This window comes from Saccostrea cucullata, unplaced genomic scaffold (genome assembly GCF_032062105.1).
Source record: "Saccostrea cucullata isolate Sc308-1 unplaced genomic scaffold, CSIRO_AGI_Scuc_v1 ctg4229, whole genome shotgun sequence".
Lineage (NCBI taxonomy): Eukaryota > Metazoa > Mollusca > Bivalvia > Ostreida > Ostreidae > Saccostrea > Saccostrea cuccullata.
In genome coordinates this window covers 105730-126355 of record NW_026926713.1, presented here as the reverse complement: position 1 = coordinate 126355, position 20626 = coordinate 105730, and the positions used below count along the sequence as shown (strand labels likewise).

At 30.3% G+C, this 20626-nt stretch overlaps 1 protein-coding gene across 1 annotated transcript; it reads right to left on the bottom strand.

Moving 5' to 3' along the window:
• Positions 1 to 3405: 3405 nt before the first annotated feature.
• Positions 3406 to 17081, bottom strand: LOC134272492 (perlucin-like protein). The gene is made up of 7 exons (XM_062754716.1): positions 16987 to 17081; positions 16741 to 16795; positions 14108 to 14238; positions 13192 to 13254; positions 12251 to 12330; positions 3860 to 3935; positions 3406 to 3662 (listed from the first exon to the last, which is right to left on the bottom strand). The coding sequence occupies exons 3-7, from the start codon at positions 14223 to 14225 to the stop codon at positions 3406 to 3408; spliced, it is 594 nt and encodes a 197-aa protein (XP_062610700.1). The 5' UTR covers positions 14226 to 14238; positions 16741 to 16795; positions 16987 to 17081.
• Between the last annotated feature and the right edge of the window lie 3545 nt (positions 17082 to 20626).

Below are 20626 nucleotides of genomic sequence, written 5' to 3'. Positions count from 1 at the left end.
TAGTTTACAATAGTTTACAAAGTCAGTTAACCATCACAAATATTAACTGAAGGCAACATAAAATTAAAAGTAGTATATAACAAATATATATATAATTCTAAGGTACATTATTCAAAGAAGAGAAGCGAAAGAAAACACATTTGATTCGAGGCTATAGTAAATGTAGAGTTTTTTTTATTTTAAAATTTGAAACAGAAGTGAAATAATTTTATAATCGATATTGACTGTATACTAGTACATCTTGTCTCAGCAAAGTTACATGTAATTTCTTTAGTACGATTTTCCCCTGATATCCCTGACATTTAAAAACAAGTACAGTTTTCCTATGGTAGCTAGTATTTGCAGGCGTCGTATATCTTTTTTATTACATATTCTTGAATAACAAAGTGACGAATTTAAAATTCTTAAAGTTAATACAATTAATAGATGAATATTATACCCTATTTTACATTGGAATTCGTGAAAATTGTTCCAGCACGTTTTTTTTTATTCACCTGCAAGATTACGTTGCGATAATGTTGGTAACTCAGTCATGTAGTGCCCATTTTCTGTAAATTGTTTTTTTTTTTTCATTTAAGGCCAGCGATTATCCCCTACTTTGATAAAATTTACTTTTAGCAAACCACTTCTATAAAAGTATCAAATAAAATATTTTTGCTGAAAAGAGAATATAATTCTTTACCCCACCCCCTTTCAAAATTAAAATTATTTACGCATAACCATTTTGTTGAAGGCATTTATTTTTTTTTCTTTTCTTTCTTTATCTTTCTATATTTGTATTTTTTTGCATTAATAATATAGTTTCATGGTATATAGACATCCCTTTTTTACTTCCTCGGTAAACGGCATCATTTTTCTGTTGGTTAAAGATTCAAACAGATGTGTGCTGACCCGAAATATTAGTCCCTGCTCCGTTTTGTTTATATTTTATGATTAAGTAAACGCAGTGGCTAATTTTATTTTTAGAGTTGATATTATATGATATTATACTTTCATGTAAATTACTTGAATCTGATTCGTCGAGAAACATTTGATAAAAAACACTACTCCCCGCTGAATAATGAAGCCACGCCCTCCTGCGTAGCAACAGTCAACATTGCTTGAGTGACGACGGGTGGTATTACAAAAAATAGCGACTGCGCGGAAGTTATGCGCGCACGGTTCACTGTAATATGTATCTGTATAAAACATTCAGTATAATATGATAAATATTGCATGTAGTTGAGTGTAACATTGAAAATTTTCACCCCTCGAAAACCATTGTCAACCTAGGCTGCGCTTCGGTTGACAATGGTTTTCTTGGGGTGAAAATTTTCAATGTTACACTCAACTACATGCAATATTTATATAGTATTTATAGACTTACGACAATCCAAGACTAGACTTTATATAGTATTTATAGACTTACGACAACCCAAGATTAGACGTAAACTTACGACTGTTTTTTGACGTAACGTCAATCGTGCGATTTTTTGTGAATAACCAAAATCTAACGAAAAAATCTTACGACCGTCTTACGACTACGATTAGTCGTAAGATTTTTTGTGAATAGATGTCCTGGAGGCTATAGAATTAGTACTGACAACCATTGGTATTTGGGGGAATTTTTTAATTGATAATCAATTAGGATCAAACAAGTAAATATTAATTAATACACAAATTATACAAACAACGTTAATTACCTGAACCAGGTAATTAACGATGTTTGTATAGAACGCGTGATTTCTGATAATGACTTAATAATTTCGAACTGAAGTCTTCAAATTATATCCGTTTTTCAAGACTTCGACCACATCTTCTTTTTTATTTGCTTGCAGTAAAAACTTTGACATTTTTATTTAATACGCGGTAATCCATGTCCCCTGTCATTCTGTCAACTAAATCATGATGGTTTGAGTTGTCTCTCTTTGTTTTCATTAAAATGAAGACGGACACGTTGTGCGCAACAATAATGATGCGTAGACATGTGCATTAATTGAAAACAGGAATATATTTCAGGGCATGCGATATATAAAGGTATTTAGATGAATAAACATATCTTCATTTATTGCATTGACTCTCGTTATCACGGGAACACGTTTTTATTTTTACATCAGGTTGTCCAGACACATTTTAAACATGTATTTGTATGTTAATGCATTCAAAAAGCTAAAACATTGATCAAGAATTTCACCTCCGATGATTTTAATTTTTATGGACATGCTCAATTCGTAAAAAAATAACGCGTAAAAAATTAAGACACCCTATTTCAACCGAAATTAGTAAAAATTTACAGCAGTAAAAATTACCCGTTATACAGTATATCGTCAAATAGCTTCAGGACATTGTATAATTGTAGAAGTAAACCGTCAACTGTGAAAGTCATCTCTCCTCGTAAAAGTCCATTAGGGTGTGTGTTATATCTCTCATCTACTTTTAAAAATATATGTAATTTTAACAAATTAAAGACACTTGCTAAACGTAAACTGTTTTTGTGACAAAGGCACGTGTTGTATTGTTGTTAATATTTCTCTGGGTATGTTCAATTGTATAACTCTTTATCAGCACTGAGTAGGACTAACACAAGTGGTGAGATGATTTTGCCTTCTCATTTTTTCCGAACTTTCTGGATGATAATTTTAATGTTTTTCATGCATAAAAATACCGAATGGTAAATGGTAATTTAAAGTTACTACAATAAACTATAATTTATTTATTAATAATTTAATTTTGTTTGTATTCTTGCCTCTCATTGGTTGAATTCTAAAAAGGAACGCAAAACATTTTGTATAATCTGGTTTGGTATGGGGACACACCCTCTTGAAGACCAGCTTAATCATCATATCCATGCAATCCCCTCATTTCCACTCCTCGGAATCCATTGAAAATTCCAAATTTAATAAATGTACCTTTACACAATTACTCGTTCATACCTAATGTAAACAAACATCACGGCTGCTAGATCTTTGTATCAGTTATTACTTCCCCTCGCTTCAAATCACTTCCGTTACTACGGTTTTATTATTGCGCGGTAAATTTGAACTTATAAAAAGCAACACAATTTTACATCAAAAGTTTTTAATTGTTTTAAAATCAAATTATAATTAATGACTTTAATTCTTGGCGATATTATCGAGTATAATCTGGTTTGGAACAGTTTACTTTTTTTTTATAATAATAAACACTAATTAAATGACTACTCGGTAAAACAGTCAAAATGTTGTCCCTCGGTAGTGGGAAAGACCTGGGAAACTGTTGCCCGCGGTCTTCGGCCTCGGGCAACTGTTTCCCAGGTCTTCCCTACTACTTGGGGACAACTGTTTGACTGTTTACCTCGTAGTCATTAAATAAGGGTATAATCGTATTTCTCTAAGGGTTGTACATGTATAAAGTAAAAGTCATGCTGACCTAAATCTAATTTTTTACTTAGTTTCCATGCAGATGCAATAGTTTTCTTGCAGATGCAATAGTTTTCTTGCAGACGTAATGAAACCTGTCATTACACGGAAAATCATGCCACTGCCAATTGTTATCTTTAGAAGCTACTACGCAGTTTTCATCCCTTCCTCCACCTGGTTGACCTTTAAACCAATCGCCATTGGTCACTCTGGATCCCGTGGATTCATAGACATAGACTCCTTCTTGACGGATATCTGTGGCGCCAATCCACATATGGGTAAAACCTTAAAGCCAAAGAAAATAACTAATTTTTTTTTTATTTCTTTACCTGTATTTCATTTTGGTTATATCAGTTTTTTCTCTCTACGGTTGTTTCTTTGCATTTTAAAGGAGCTGCATAAAACTTTTTCTTTCTTCGGTTTGAATGTCATTGCTCAAAGAAACAATTTTCACAATTCTTTGAAAACATAAATATATATACCTTTTGCTTTTGTTAGTAACATTTCCCATGGACTTAGATCCTCAAGAATATAAGCGCGGGCTTTGTTACAAATATCCTATAAAGCATTCAGCACTTTGTTAACAGATCTCTTATATGTAGAAATGCATTGAACATTTTATCTGAATTTTAAGCAATGCACTGCTGAAAAGTTATCGAATGTATCATATCAAATTGATATATTTTATAAACGATATCATAGGCTGCCAACCATCATTTGCCAAAGAAAAAAACTCATATATTGTAGTTTAAAATTTGACAATTGTTTATATCTTTATATATGGAGCTATTCTTCTAAAAAAGAATACAGTCTAGAAATGGTTACAGACCCTAGACCTCTTAAGCTTTTTTATCTTACCTTTGCTGCATCAAATGTAGTTTTGACTTCAGAAAATAAGTAACAGTTGTTTTCGAAAGATATCCAATTGCAATCATCTGGACAGGCTGTTAAATATGTATGAAAAAAGTATCTATTACTGTAAATTTATTCCATGTGGCGTGCACAATGTTTGGACTTACTGATGTTTTCTTTTAAAAATTTGGCCTAGATTTAAATTAGCGATTTTTGACTATGCTTGATATGAAGATATAAAAAAGACCATTTAGCGATGTGCTTAATTTAGCAGATGATGCTTTCTGCGAAAGACACTAAATGGAATACACAGCAAGATGTTATACATTAGCAGTATCTTTTAGTTTCCACATATTTTTATATTTCTATAATATATAATGACAAGCAAAAGTAAAGATCCCAACCATCTGTTTGTGCATTACATGTATTGGAATAAAAAGGAAAAATCATTAACTTGATTTATTAAATATAACAATTTACGTTACTACATAACACTTGAAATGATAATGAAAAACAAATACTAAGTGTTCTCATGAACTGTCTTTCATTAACTAACTTTTTTAACTAGCATTTGAAATAAACCTTGACAGCATCCTAATTTCATATTTATTTAAATATCATTTTTAAACAATGTCAAGGGCATACCAAAAAGTTTTTTTTTCTGTGACACTTCAGGCAATGCTGAAACAATTTTTTGTTCCTGTTGAGTAGAATTCTTTACTTGTTTATACTCAGTTTTCGCTTTATTTATTTGCAAGGAGAGATAAAGATATGTAAATTTCAATGAGTTTACCAAAAAATATGCCTGAATACACCTTAATTTATTTCGTTATAATTATTACAGATCATAAGAGGAAATTTTTTTTTTTTTACTCTACTCCCCCTTTTTTTTACTCCACCTTGACCTTAAGTGTATTTTTGTTTACTGTGGTTTCATCCAAATTTTGAGGAATTCTTTGTTAAGCAGATCCACGAAATTAAAAGTTCATTGAATTGAGAAATGTATTATTAATTTGTATAGGTGAAGGTTTAGTCTACCAAATTACGTATCCTTGAACACGTCTGTTTTACAAAATCCACGAAAATTGATAGCAACTGAAATGTATGAAATGTATAAAACTGAAAAAAATAATTTAAAGCAGAAAGAACCAACTTGTGACGTTGCAATATTTTTCCTGTAATTTATTGATCATCAACTGTAGAGACAAGATGTGCTCTGTAAGAGAAAGAATAAGGTTTAAAAATACAAAGAAAATAATACCAAATAACAATTCAAAATTATTCAAATTATAAAATATAAACTTGAGAATTTTAAATTTCATAAAACATTTCAAAACTAGGTAGATATTCTGCAATGCTCCTGATAACGTTATTTGTATTTTATTTGTTCAAAAACTATCAACAAAAAATTGGGCGCATTGAATCAGTAGTAAAACATTTTATTTCCATGCACATTTCAACTGCGACATTACTTGGACACAAAACTTTCGAAAAAGTTATAAATTCCCCGTGCATGATTTTTTTATTGGTTGGTTACATTCTGCCTTTTTCTAAGACATATAAAACATCTCTTTATTTTCTCAGTAATCTCGATTTTTCTCCGATGCAGCTACAGCTCTCAGAATGTGTTGAGTAAAAGAATCGAATTTTGAAAGCTAGAGACGCTATCTATGTCCAATGATATGCAGAGTAACTCTTAAAACTTAATGTGAATGATTTTTTTTTCTGAATCCAAGGTCAAAAGAGCACCATGGAAGACGTTTCCAACGTCTTGAATTATCAGGGTAAAATGTTATGGTCTGTTCAAATATTTTTTTAAAAACATTTTTTAGATCTATCATTATTCGTTTTGTTTTCTTCATCTTTTGCCATAGGCATGAGCTATTGTACGACATATATTCTTAAAATAGTGATAATTAAACGCTATTAACACTGATATTAAATAGATATAAATAGTTTTTTTTTTATTTGAAATACAGGTTAAAAGATTAATTGGAAGCAAAGTATATGTCGACTTTATGCTATAAAAATACCTTTAAAACGTGCATTACATAATGATTGGAAAGTTTTTCATGTATATATACTTCGTTAAATCTATAAAAATAATTAATTCATCATTCATTGGTACTAAAAATTTTAAATATTCTTATTTGTTCACCTTCTGTTTCCAGCCTCACAATCTTTATTCTCAAGAACGTATTCTGTATTGTAAATTTGGAAAGGCGTAAAAATCATATTGACAACAGTTTTAATGGGGGGGCATGTGTAAAGTTTTTTTTTGTTTTCATTTACACTAAAAGTAAATTACAATCAATATTTTTAGAATTTATTTTGATTTTATATAAATGTACATAAATATTTGTCTTCACCGTGGAAACAAATGTTTATACCAATGTTCTTAAAATCATTTTATTCACTTACCTTTGTACATTTCATAAGTTTTTCGCTGTTCTTTACATGGATCCGACATCCCATCATAGAGCGGCTGACCCTGTACAGCAGTATTGAAAACAGCTATAGATAAGGTTATCAGAAACATCTTTTTGAGAAACCTGAAACTGAAAAAGAATTTTTGAGTATTCGGAGATATCTGTGTTGGTAGCTTCTATTGTAAAACGAGAACTCGTTTTATACGGATCGGTGTCAACGTCCCGCAGTAGACGTATTGGAACCAGCAACGTCAGGATCGACTCCTCACCTTTCGACTATATATGAAATGTATTTATACTGCCTACCATGAGCAAATGTTTCCGAAAAAATGCAGTCACATGTGAGTATTTGCTCGCGTTATTTGTATGAATTCAACCAATGAAAACATATAATGGGCGGAGCGTGTTTGTAATATACATTGTTGTTACATATTTGGAATCAATTGACGATCAGGAAAAATATAATACATGTGTTCCATCCTTGCCCCCTGCAGACGCAAGAGCAGAAGGACATTGAATTAAGTATGCCAGTCGATCAGGTTGTCACTCTGTCAATGTTTCAGTCGGTCCGTCTGTCACAAAAACGTTAACCTTTATCATAACTTTAAAACGTGAGAAATATATATTTATCACAATGGCAAGAACTTTGGAAATAAACATACTGACTCCGCAAACTTAATCTTCAAGATCTACCTTTATACAATTTTGATAGAACATTGAATTTGTCTTAATGTTTGAACTAGAAAAAAAGAGTTTCATATAATACAGTCATAAATGATTTTAGTAAGACCTCTCTAAATATAAAATGATTTATTATCTTGTGATCTTGACCTTGAGATTAGACCTACTTTTCAATAGGCAATCTAGAAACTTTTTTTCAAACATATTTTTCAATGCATACTAGTATGTAAACTTTTTGACTTTCAAACAGAATGAAGGATTTTCTTGGTCTACCCTAATATCTTTGAAACAAGTTTTTATTTTCTTTCTATTCTTACATTGTCAGTATAAACTTATTTGTGTTACAGTAGTTTCAAAGCTTTCTCAAAACTATAATGTGTCTAATTTGATATTTATTAGTTCTTTCCACTTAAGATATTATTTCTGGCGTGTAAAATCACAATAATCCCATCTTTTGTATAATTGTCTAAGAGGAGTGACAAATTTATATTTTTTTCTCTATTCACCCCATACTTTGTTTTCTTTACTTTTTATTTTCTTGCACTTTGAATGCACTTATTTCCTCAACTCTGTTTTACAATAAAATATTCATCGTTACTGTTTTATAAAATGTATAAAAAAAGAGAAAGAAATACTTAAGGTAGTCATAACCACAGGTTTATAAATTTAGCAGTTATGTAATCAAAAATTCTCATAAATTTACAAAGTAACTTAAACTTATCAACATTATTTTTTTTAAGTTAAAGATTTAAGTTCATCATATTACATAGGGAAAATTGTAAAAACTTCAATATTTTTCAGAAAAAAGAACTGGAATATATGCATTTAAGTGGAAGATATGCATTTTCTAATTGCAAATAGGCACCCAGGCATTCAGAGAAATTGTCATGATTTTTATACTTATTTATACTTATTTGGTACATTTTGTCTTCTTTTTCCGTCATGTAATCTACAATACATAGTGTAAAAGGATTTTGCTATCATTGCCAGACACCGCAACTCACTTCTTATTTCATATCATGTTAACAGGCAATTGTGTCTAAGGCTGGATTCAAGAAAATCTTATTTCTAGAAAACTATTTTATTTTGTATCCTTTTATAAGGTACAAATGTCAACTTTTTAAAGACCTTCTCTTAGACTTTCAAAAACTTTTATTCTTATGAAGATAAATAAAATGAAAATTGTTGCATGAAAAAAAAATCATTTTCAAGTTTCATTTTGATCCATTTCAAATTAATATAATAAAAATAATTTCATATTAATTTTTGGAGTTATCCTTCCTGGCTGAGGATCGGATATCCTTAATTGAGTTAAACAGACATTAAAGATTGTATCATATGTATTTCTGATTACAAAAATAAAAGTAATGAAAAAAATAAATTCTTACTTTCTGCGCTTATTTCAGCCTGTGTTACATGCTTTCTGTTTTTCTGGAACAGAGGCACTTCTTATGTAATTGACAACAACGCTGTGGTTTTTCAAGCTAAATTTAGATGTTTAAAAATAATAGACTCACACATAGTTTCTTTGTGCTCGAATACTCAGAAAGAGAATCAACAAGCATGGAATTATACTAACTTTATGCAATCTGTTCCCTTTTTTTCTACTTTCTGGACGGGCTACTGTCATTCCACCAAATGTGTATCTAAAACATATTTGATAAAACCTCGTGGTATTATCCCTAAGAAAATGTTTATTCCTTTAAAATCTTTATCTGCAATTATAAAATGTTTAATAGTATTAAACGTATTAAACTTTCCCCCTTTACGAACATGCTCAATGTCGAATGAAGAAAAAAAGTATATGAAAATAAACATTTTTTTAACATTTCTGACCACAGATCTGATGTAATTTGTATTTTTTTTCGGGGGGGGGGGGGGGGGGGGGGTGTTGGTTGGGGTGGGGTGGGGGCTTAAATATTCAATTTGTATGGGCTTTGTTTGTTTGTCTGTTTGTTTGTTTGTTGTTGGTTTTTTTTTGCGAGAGATAGCTGATGAAAACAATGTCAACAAAGAAGGACAATAGGGTCATAAATATGTTTTATAATTCACACTTTTTCCTAAAATATAGTCCCTGTTCCTTCCTACTCCTTATTGACTAAGATTTTCTTTTTACTTCTTTCGGTTGTTTTGACTGGAAGTGGAGGACACTGTGCCTTTGTTTCTTTAAAATATTCTCTATTCATGTCGAGGTTTTTTTTTTCTACATTGCATAATAAATAAATGCACGGTACGGTGCACCCGAAAACAGAGGTCAACATAACATTTTTTTCCGGTGCATTTACTACAAAATATTTTTAAAAATTGTGATCTACATTATTTAATTGAACATTTTGTGTGTAAAATGAATTAAAACAGGGAGGTTAATTGAATTACGTTAACATATTATTATTTTATACTCTGCTAGTTTCATACTAAGTTGGATATGTCTGTTTGAGACACATAGACACTAAAATATTTTATCAAATAATTGAATGACCTTGAAAAACGTGAAAAAAATAATAGCACTAAGTAAAAATGAAGCAAAAATATTTATTTCTCTTCTTTTCTTAGGGTTATTTACTGACTTCAATTTATAAAAAGCTTTAAAATTATATATAGACTAGGTAAATCTAAACTTTTTATATAAATGGTTTTATCTCAGTGATACACAGGTGTGCATTCCATATGTTTAACGGATGTTACATGTATATATGTAAATATTTATTGCTTTCTCATATATATTCAATCATAACCATGAAGAAATGTATTGTATTGCTACAAATATTCTCCAACAACGAAATCACGTCATAACAATACATTTTTTCGTCCAACATCGACATTTTGTCACCACAAAACCATGTGATGGTACAGTAAATGGTTTAAAATCTACATGTATTTAAATTTGGGTAAAAATTATAGAAATACGAGATCACGTGTAATGCTGTTTAAGGTATATTCATTTATCAGTACTAATTTCAGTCAAATTATTTCGGTGAAGAGTAAAAAAAAATTGTATAATGTTAACCGAATAATTCTTGAAACTTGTTTGCTATTTTTCAACATAGAAAATGAATAATTTGCAGGAGACTTCAGAACACATACACTTGATTCCTCCCAGATCTGTCGTTTTTCCCTCCTTGATCAGCTAATTCAAAAAGATTAATTTAAATTGAACACGAGAAGAGAAAGAGGTTATTGATTCGCGATCAACGTTTTACAATGGAACTTTAAGAACAAGTATCTGTTTTTAAACGATTTTGAAATCATGGTTATTTGAATTTATATGGATGTATTCTCCAGAAATATATTCTCACGTCAAATTATCACCAGGGGGGATATGACGCGGCCAGAATTTGATAAAATCGAATGTTATTAGGATTTTATCAATATTCATGTATACCAGCTGGAAAGATAATTCTAATACGTAACAGCAGAGGAGCCTTGTTTAACAAGGCCTTGATACCATTATCAGAATATAGACTTAAGTCAAAATTTTAATTTTGAATTACTTGTCATTTATAAAAAGGCCTTGTCAAAATCCTGCACGTTTGTTTGATATACGAATTAAAATAAATTTTGCAATGCTATTAAAATTATGTCAAAGGTTTTATTGATTTCAAATTTTCACTGAAGTCTGTTCTCAGTATATAATCTTGGGGCCTGTCATTAATATCTGACAATGTGAATATATAATCTCCTTTTCGAATTTTGTGAGAATCAGAATCAGCATTTTAATGCGTCAAATATGAAAGTTCACATAAAGATTTTTAATCATCAGAATCAATGAAAACATAATTTTCTATTCTACAGAAAAATAGTTACAGCATTTAAATGTGTCAAATATGAAAGTTCACATAAAACTTTTTATCATGAAAAAAGATTAAGAAATCATAATTTTATACTCTACAGACGAAAGAGTTGATGCTCTACTTAAACCGAAAAACATCCAACCGCGAGTAAATAAATGTTGTAAAAATTATGAAAGAGTTCTCTGTCATAGCGGAAACAACTTTGGCCTCACAATAAAATTATGTGTAATTTTCTTGCGGACGCAATAATTTTCTTGCAGACGCAATGGTTTTCTTGCAGACATAGTGAAATGTACGATTACATGAATAATCATGCCACTGATAGTTATCAGGCTTTTGAGCAGCTACGCAGTTCTCATCTCTTCCTCCGTTTGGTTGGCCTTCCAACCAGTCTCCATTAGTCACAATGGAACCTGTGGATTCATAGATATAGACTCCTTCTTGACGGATATCTGTTGTGCCAATCCACATTTGGGTATAATCTTAAAGCAAAATAAATAAGCAATGGTTTTCTTATCTGAACAGTATGGAGATATTGACAGTATTTAATATAAAAGTCATTAAAAGGAATACAAAATAGGAGCAAATCAAACACGCTCATCTAAATATTAGAGATTGGATTAGATTACATTGAGGAGTGAGCATCCCCTTTCGACCGGTTACACCCGCCATGTGCTTCTTGTCATTATCGGAAAATGACGGAAAAATACTTCGTCAATTCAGTGTATAAGTAATGGACTAACAATTAGTATGACATCCTTTTTGTTCAAATAATCTTTTCTCAAGAATTAAATTTATTTTGTCACTTTTAAGGATGTATTTTTTTTTTACTTTTCCCCTTACGTTTAAAATACCATGACGGTCGTGGTACAAAGAAATAAATGTAACCTAATATTGTCAGGAGAGAAATATTTACCTTTTGTTTTTGTTAGGGACTTTTCCCATTGGCTTTGCTCTTCAAGAATATAAGCTCCAGCACTGTTACAAATATCCTAGATAGCATATAGTACTGTGTTAGTAGTCCTCTCATATATACAAATACCTTGAACATTTCATCTGTATTTAATAAGCAATGCAGTTTTCAAAAATGTATTGAATTAAGTTCTTTTATTCAGCTCACCTTTGCTGCTTCAAATGTAGTTTTGGTTTCAGAAAATAAGTAGCAGTTGTTTTCGAAAGATATCCAATCATCGGGACATGCTGTTGAATATATTTGAAAAAGTAACTATTGCTGTAAATATATTCTATGTGGCGTGTACCATAATTTGAAAAAATCGATCGTAGATTTGAATCAGCGATTTTTTTCTGTGTTTTTTATGAAAATATATTATAAAAAAATATAGCAATATACTAAATTTAGCGTATGATGTTTTCCACCAAAGGCGGTAAATTGGATACACTATCATATGTTATACACTATAAGCATCTTTTGGTTTCCACATCTCTTTTTATATCTAAGTTATTATGATAAGTGAAGAAGTAGAGCTAGACCTCCACTTGTGCGTTATCAGAATGATAAGAAAACCAAATTAACTTGAACACTTCAAAACAATAATTAATGTAACTAATGATAAAAAAAACATTACAAAGTGTTCTCACTAACTAACTGTTGAATGGCATGTATGATGACCTTAACAGCACATCTAATTTTATCTCTATTCTAAAATCATTTCTTAACGATGTCATAGGGTACGAAAACCTTTTTTTCTGGGACATTGTAGGCAATATAGATACATTTTATTCTTTTTTTTTTTTTTTTGTTAAGAAAACTGCCTTGCCCAATCCAAATTTTCTTTTTTTTTTCATTTTAAAGGGGGAATTAAGAGAATGTTAATTTCGATGAGTTTACCTAGAAATATTCCTGGATGCATTTAAATTTGTTAAACTTTATTGTGCATGAAATTTTAGAACTTTGTAGGCATATTTTAATTTACTTTACCTTGACCTTGAGTTTATTTTTGTTTATATAAAGGGAAAAAAATCCAATTCATTAGAATTAATCAAATCAAATAAATTAATATAAATCGTATGAAAATTAAAGCAGTAAATAAAAGAATCAACCTGTGACGTTGCAGTATTTTTCCTGTAATTTGTTGATCACCAACTGTAGAGACAATACGTGCTCTGTAAGAGAAAGGTTAACGTTCAAAGACACAAGGAAATAATACCAAATCACAAATCAAAATTATTCGATTAATGAAACATAACCTCGAGACTTTTATATTTTAGACAGCATTTCGAATCAGAGTTGGGTACAACGTTCACAATGACGCGGACATTATTAATTTGTAAAAAAAAAAAAAAAAAAAAAAAAAAAAACTAGAGCCTGCAACAAAAAAAAATAATATTAAAGAAATAATCTACCATATCTATTTAAATTGCGACATTACCTTGACAACAAACTTTAGAAAAGTTATAAATTCCCTTGTATAAAGTTTTTGTTTTTTTTTTCAATGTGTTGAATTTCCAGGGGTAACATTTTATGCTCTGCTCAGGGATTATATCTTTCATACATGTAGCTTTCTTTTAGATCGTTCACAGTTCGTTTTCTTTGTCTTTTGCTTTAAGTTTGAGCCATTAATACGATATATATTCTTAAAATAGTCATAATTATATGTTATTAACACAAATATCCTATTTATTATTATCTTTGATATTTCAATGACAAGATTATGAGGTTAATTGAAAGCAATGCAAATGTGATTCTATAATATACTTAAAAAAAGACTTTAAACTGATATGATATTTCGATTATGATAACTATGAATTATCATTATCATTCACTGGTACAAGGAATTTGTATTCTTTTTCTTTTTCACTTTGTTTTTTTAGCCAAAATATCTCTCTTCTCACCAACATTAACATATAAATTGCCTTCGAGATTTTAAGAGTTTAATCAAACGCACCTAAATATTTGTCTTTACTTAAGAAATAGAATTTTTGCAATTGTTCTTAGAATTTTATTTCATTTAGTTACCTTTATACATTTCATAAGTGTTTCTCTTTTCTTTACACGGATCCGACATCTCATCATAGAGCGGCTGACCTTGTACAGCAGTATTGAAAACAGCTATTGATAAGGTTATCAGAAACATCCTCCTAAGGCATCTATAACTAAAAGATGAATATAGAGAAACAAACAGTATTCGACATCAAAGACCATAAAACAATACAAAATAGAAGCAGAGCAAATACGGAACTCCGAAACATCGGAAACTATTAAGAATATATATTGGAAAAATCCGTCGTCAATTCGATATATAAATAATGGACTAACAGTTAGTATGAAAAACGTCAGTCACCATATGACTCAATGATAAATTGTATTTGCTGAAAATACCATAGAACTTAGCATGTTTGTGATACACGTACATTGTTACATTTTTGCAAACAGTTGACAACAAGAATATATATTCCATTATTGCCCGCTGATGACGCGAAGGCAAGGAAACTATACTATGGGCGGCGGAAAGGGTACAAAAGACGTTTATGAAAAACTAACAACTAATTTTATAAACATAATGAAACATAAAACAGACAACCTTAAAAACAAAATCAACAGACTCGTTTGCAAAATCAAAAGACTCCGATGTAAAACCAACGATCACCAATGGAAAACAATCGATTATTTACTGAATTGTCGCTAGATGGCGTGCAAAAAACATGCGTTACCTGAATTAACGCTAGATGATAGTTTTTCTACGTCATAATAATGTACTTTCATATTAAGGTAAATAGATTAGGGCCACGGTTAAAGGGTGAAGGCCAAAAGGCTGAAAAGAAGCACATGTAGGAAATTTGCATGCCTCCCTTTCAATGATAAAAATAAAAACAGCTCACATGTTTGTGAGACTTTCTGGGTATATAATAAAAGTTAAATGTCAAAAGTTTACAATGATATGCATCAAGGTGCATTTCAAGCATAAATTATGCATAGAAATATGTATTAAATGAGAAGTCATTTGGTTTGTTTACATTTTTTAAGCCAAGCGAGAGCTATTTGGAGGTCATGACGTCAGAATTTTATTAATAACCAGGGATTTCCAGATAGAACACCCCCCCTTTTTATGTAAATATTTATTTGACATATTGCTCTGTCATGTGGTTAAAAAATATTTTTGAAATGAATCTTGTTTTAAAAAAGTTACAAAGAAAAAAAACACACATGTTTTTACTATATAAGTCTATATATGTAAGCTTTTTGTGGTCCGGATCCAAATCCCTCGAAATTATCTATCAACATCCATTTGGCAAACCTCAGATAATAGCTTCATATCGGACTTTTGAAATTCTAAAATTTAAGAGGCAGCAAGACATCTACAAACGACTGTAAAAATATTACAAGAGAGCAATAGCAGATATTGCTATTTTTCCCCAAGAGAAAATTTTTGAAAGAAAAAAATCCCTTTACACTCTTAAAAAAATTCATTTTTTTTTTTTTTATTGTGTTCATGCATTACACAATTTGTTGATACATGAAAATTCAATTGGCAAGTTGTACTTGTATCATTTTTGCTTTTCTTTGTTCGACTAAGTGAAGTCTATTATATTTATTTTAGAATAAGTTAATTTAGAAAGCAATCTGATTAAACTCAGATCCTTTGATCCGCTCACATAGATCGTTACTTGTAATGCAATCTATGTGATCGGATCAATTTAAAGATCTGATTTGAATCATATTGATCAAAGGAAGTATCTTTCGCACAAATATGGTTCATATATGTTACACAATAAGTAATTTTTTTTTTTAACAAACTGCATGCATTGCCAAATAATGACGCAGTTTTCAAAAATATAGATATGCACGGATCTAGAGTTCCAGACACCCCCCCCCCCCCCACACACAAACCCCTTGGATTTTGCATAATTTTTTTTAGCATAAACCAAGTTTACTTTAAATGACCTTGGACGCCCCCTAGAAAACGCTGACCCCTCATCAAATAAGCGAATATGCTACGTGTCTATGAAAACTACTAGGTTTCTATATATGAAGCTTTAAAAGTTAACCTCATCCCATCCCTCCCCCAAATAGGTTTTTCATATTTGGGAAAGGAGTATATGTTTGTTTGTTTGTTTATTTGTTTGCTTGTTTTGGGGGTTTTATGTGCTTGTCATGAAATTTATGGGCTGGGTTGTTTTTATTGGAATGACCCCCCCTCCTTCGAAAAAAAAGATCTCTCCCTTTACAGATATGAATTATATAATACAGAAAAGATAAATGCTCCGAAGAAATAGGATAATCAAGGTTGGTACTGACACGCAAGGGAAATGAGGATATTTTTTAAGGGGGGGGGGGTGGTGTCGACATATCTATATCAATAACTCATGAAGTTTCAGTCAAAGTCTCACAAGGTTTTGGTAACTCGTTGATTAAACATGAATTAAAATGTTTGATAAAAAATCTGGATAACATATTACTAAGGATAGTTTTAATTTTATTCAAAGTTTACAATGCGTTTTATTTTCCTTTCAGTATAGTTGAAACCTTAAAAGAAATTTTTAAATATATATCTTATTTGAAATAAATCTTCCAAAAGTGCTTACAAAAACTATATTTGTACTTTTGTAAGCACTTTTGGAAGATTTATTTCAAATAAGACATATATTTACGTGATTCAATCACTGTTTCCAAACTGTGTACATGTTATAAACGTTAGTCCTAGGACTGAATAGATCATTCGGTAAAGAAAGGACACAATTTTTTTGTTGGTTACATTTATAAAACTTTTGGGGAAGAAAATAGATAAGCCTTCAAAATTATTTTTTACTTACATGTAAGTTTGGTTACAAAAATAAAACTTTTTAAAATATATATAAAAAATAAAATAAAAGTTTACAAAATTATTTTTTACTTACATGTATGTTTGGTTCCAGAAATAAAACTTGTAAAAAGATAAATACAGTCACTGTTGTCGGGACGCATCCCAGCTCCAGACATGTTCTTCCTGTTTGTCATTACAGTGAACATAGTCAACTTATAGGAAATTTATTACATGTCCTTTGGTTTTTCTTACTATACAAAAATGTTTTTAAAAATGACTCGAACATAGTTCATTTGTTTTAAAATACATATATTTGAAGATATTGACTGTATTGTGCATGTGTTTCATTTTTTATCTTCCTGGACTTTTGGCCGAACTACCGTCATACCACTCAAAGTATATTTAAAAACAGTTTTGAGAAAATTGTATTCTCTTTATTCTAATGACACTACTGACAATGTAACAAACCTACATCTATGATCATTAAACGTTAAATAGTATATTATTTGCATAGAAAACATTTGACTTTCATCCTTTTCGAACATTTTCAAGGACAACCGAAGAGACAGCTATGCAATGTGTGCAAAAGAGCTAAATTCACGAAGTGCAAAAATCCTCTAAGTCATCAAAATAAGTTAAACTTCCGCATATTTATGCTCTAAGATTTGTATGTTGTAAAACATTTTATTTTTTTAAGAATATCTTTTCTAGTTTTCCTTTTACAGCCGTTTCAATTAAGCTTTGTTTTCTTAATCAGTGCTGTCACTTCATTACATTGACGTTATATGCTTCAACATCGTAACGTTGACGTTTTGTATAAAATTAACACATACGTTAATGGAATAAAAATCGCCTATAGGTCATTCTTTAAAATTTTATAACAATAATTCTATAAATTTCACAAGACGTTCTGACAAATGGACTTTTTTCTTAAATTATATATAATTCAAAGAAATGAGAACTATTTATTATGAATTTATAGATAATGGTTGACTGAAAAAACCGTGGATACATGTAACACCACTTAAATTAAAATCAGGGACATATTAAATTGTAGACCAACACAAAGTGTGAATATATCATATCTGAGTAAAATTGATTTTTTTTGTAGTAAAATATATACTATAGAAGCCATGGAAACGGATTTTAATATCCTTAAATGTGTTATTATATGATCCTACGGCATACAAACTAAAAAGATAAGATTTTGTTAGAGTACATGTATAAAGTTTCATTTTTTACGAAGTATATACCTCTTCTGGCAAAATGTACTGATAAATATTTCCATTTTTCTTTTTTCTCTGTGATACATGTAACTCTTTGAAAGTAAGCAGAGATGATTGCTTGATAATTCTCACGAAATGAAATGAAGCAGGTCGATAGGTAGGGGGCGAAGGGGCCTAATAAGCATGTAAATTTCATGCAAAATTGTATCTGTGTCTGACGCTAATGAAGACCGAATATGCATGTAAATATCATGCTACTGCCTTTGTGTTTGATGTCAGTGGTCGAGGATTATTGAAATTGGCGTGTGAGTCCTCGTGTAATATAAATTTTATATATACATATCGAAAGTCTGAATCTACAGTTATATATCACACTAAAATGAAAATATAATCAATCACTGCCTAGTTCGAAAAGTATGCCATGGACAGCAACGATATTGGAAACTTTGGATAATTTATGCCTTGTTTCCCACTATGCTTGGCATACTATACTAACTAGTCTGTTATTCCTTAAGAATACACTCCAAAACCTTTTACATTCTTTTAATGAAATCTATTTAACACCAGACGATCGTCAAATTTCCACTCACTTGATTTCTTTGATACCCGAATAGTCAAAACTTCAACTCTTAAAAATAATCAAAGCTAGAGTGAAGATCTTATTTTGCATTTCTTATGGTTTTGTGATCAGATAAAAAGCATTTGATGCACTCGCTATTAAGCAATGGAAAACAGAAACAGGAAATATAAAAATATGTAATTTGACATCAAGTACTCTTTGCAAGTGAGGACAGTAACAATTAACTTAACCAAGAGACGTAAGAAAAGCTCTCGACATTTTAAAGTCAAGGGTCTTGAGTGACACATGTGTGAATTTTGTGGCAGCCCAAATAAGCAAATGTCATAATTATATCGAGTCCTGGTCAACTATCATTGTCGATAAAGTCCTAGGATTTCATGCATTAATGAAGTGTGTATTGTTTGGATTTCATGTAAGTATAAATTTGATTTACATTAAATTTGCTCAAGAAGTTTTAAAACTGAAATATTATTACCTTAATTTATATATATATTAAACATTATCAAATCATAATATTTTTGATGAACACATATCTTTTATCAATTGTTCTTGTTCGTTCAACAAAAAAAAAATAGCTTTACGTTTGTGTATTACGTAGTTTATTTTATGTTTGTGGGTTATATATTAGTTTTTGTTGGTTTTCAAGAAGTTTCAATCTGAAGGTTCGCAAGCAAGCACATTTTTATAGGTCTTTATAGTCATAACAAGTGTGTGGTTTGAGTGAAATTTAAATGATCCTTCATGTTAATAATATCTTTATCGATTAGAATCTTAAGGTATGTCGTCTTAAGGTATGTCACTCGTGATTTTTTTTTAAATCAAGGATTTATTGATAAGTATATTTTGGATAAGTACTCATATCGAGTGACTTCAAATCGCAGAGAAAATATGTGGTCAGTGTTCATCTTACTGATCTACAGTACAATGAAGTTGGCCTTTTTGCACTTAAAATTTAACTCGTTGGTTAATACACTTAAACCTTAATCATATTTTATCAGATGTAAACATGGCAAAATATAATCTTATTTTATGTCAAATATTTTGAATAATATTTTTCATTGAAAAAATCTTGCAAATTAATGTTCGTAAATTTTTGTCATTTTTCTGCACTAAAAAGTAACATAGTTTGAGGTATTAAAATACTAGATAGGCAATAAAACATTTTCTCAAATCAAGCTTTTTACGACTTAAGTGCTGATCAGTCACAAGTATCGAATACTTTAAAATATGAAAGATAAATTTGGGTCAGTGATGCTAATTTTGAAATATTGGTCCAAATATGTGATTTTCAGGCAAAAAATGGTCTAAATTTTACATTGACTTATTTGACATATCTTCATTTTTTTGGCAAAGTTTGTTGAAAGAAGGTGTAAAACTTGTTCCAAAAATATTAATTAAGACCTATATTAAATATTCCTTGCAATATCGTAATGGAAAATTTCCTCCGAGTAAAAATATGTGAGGCTAAAGTTCCAAGATATTAAATTTAATAAATGTGTAGATTTGCAGAATTATCTGCTAAGTATCCTTCCACCGCAAAATATAGTCCCTCGCAAATCTTCCTTCTTTGAAGCTATTTGAGCAGTTTTTTCGTTGAATGCTAAAACATCAACATTGTTGAAATTAAATAGTGTATAAAGATTGAATTTTGATAGATAATTTTGAAGTAAGAGGTTCTGAATGAACCTTTCCAGAAAGCTGACGAGTGACCTACCTTAAGAAGAAACCCTTACGAGGGGTGATCAAAACCATCTCTATATTTACAAAACTACGATTCAGATTAAATAAAATTTGGCACACCTATAGTCATGCACATGTTCTATAAATAGCATACGAAACGTAATGATTTTCTTCATCATTTTGACCTCACAATATGAAAATGAAGTCAATATGTAGGTGACTCGTGACAAAAAAAAATGGTTGTCACA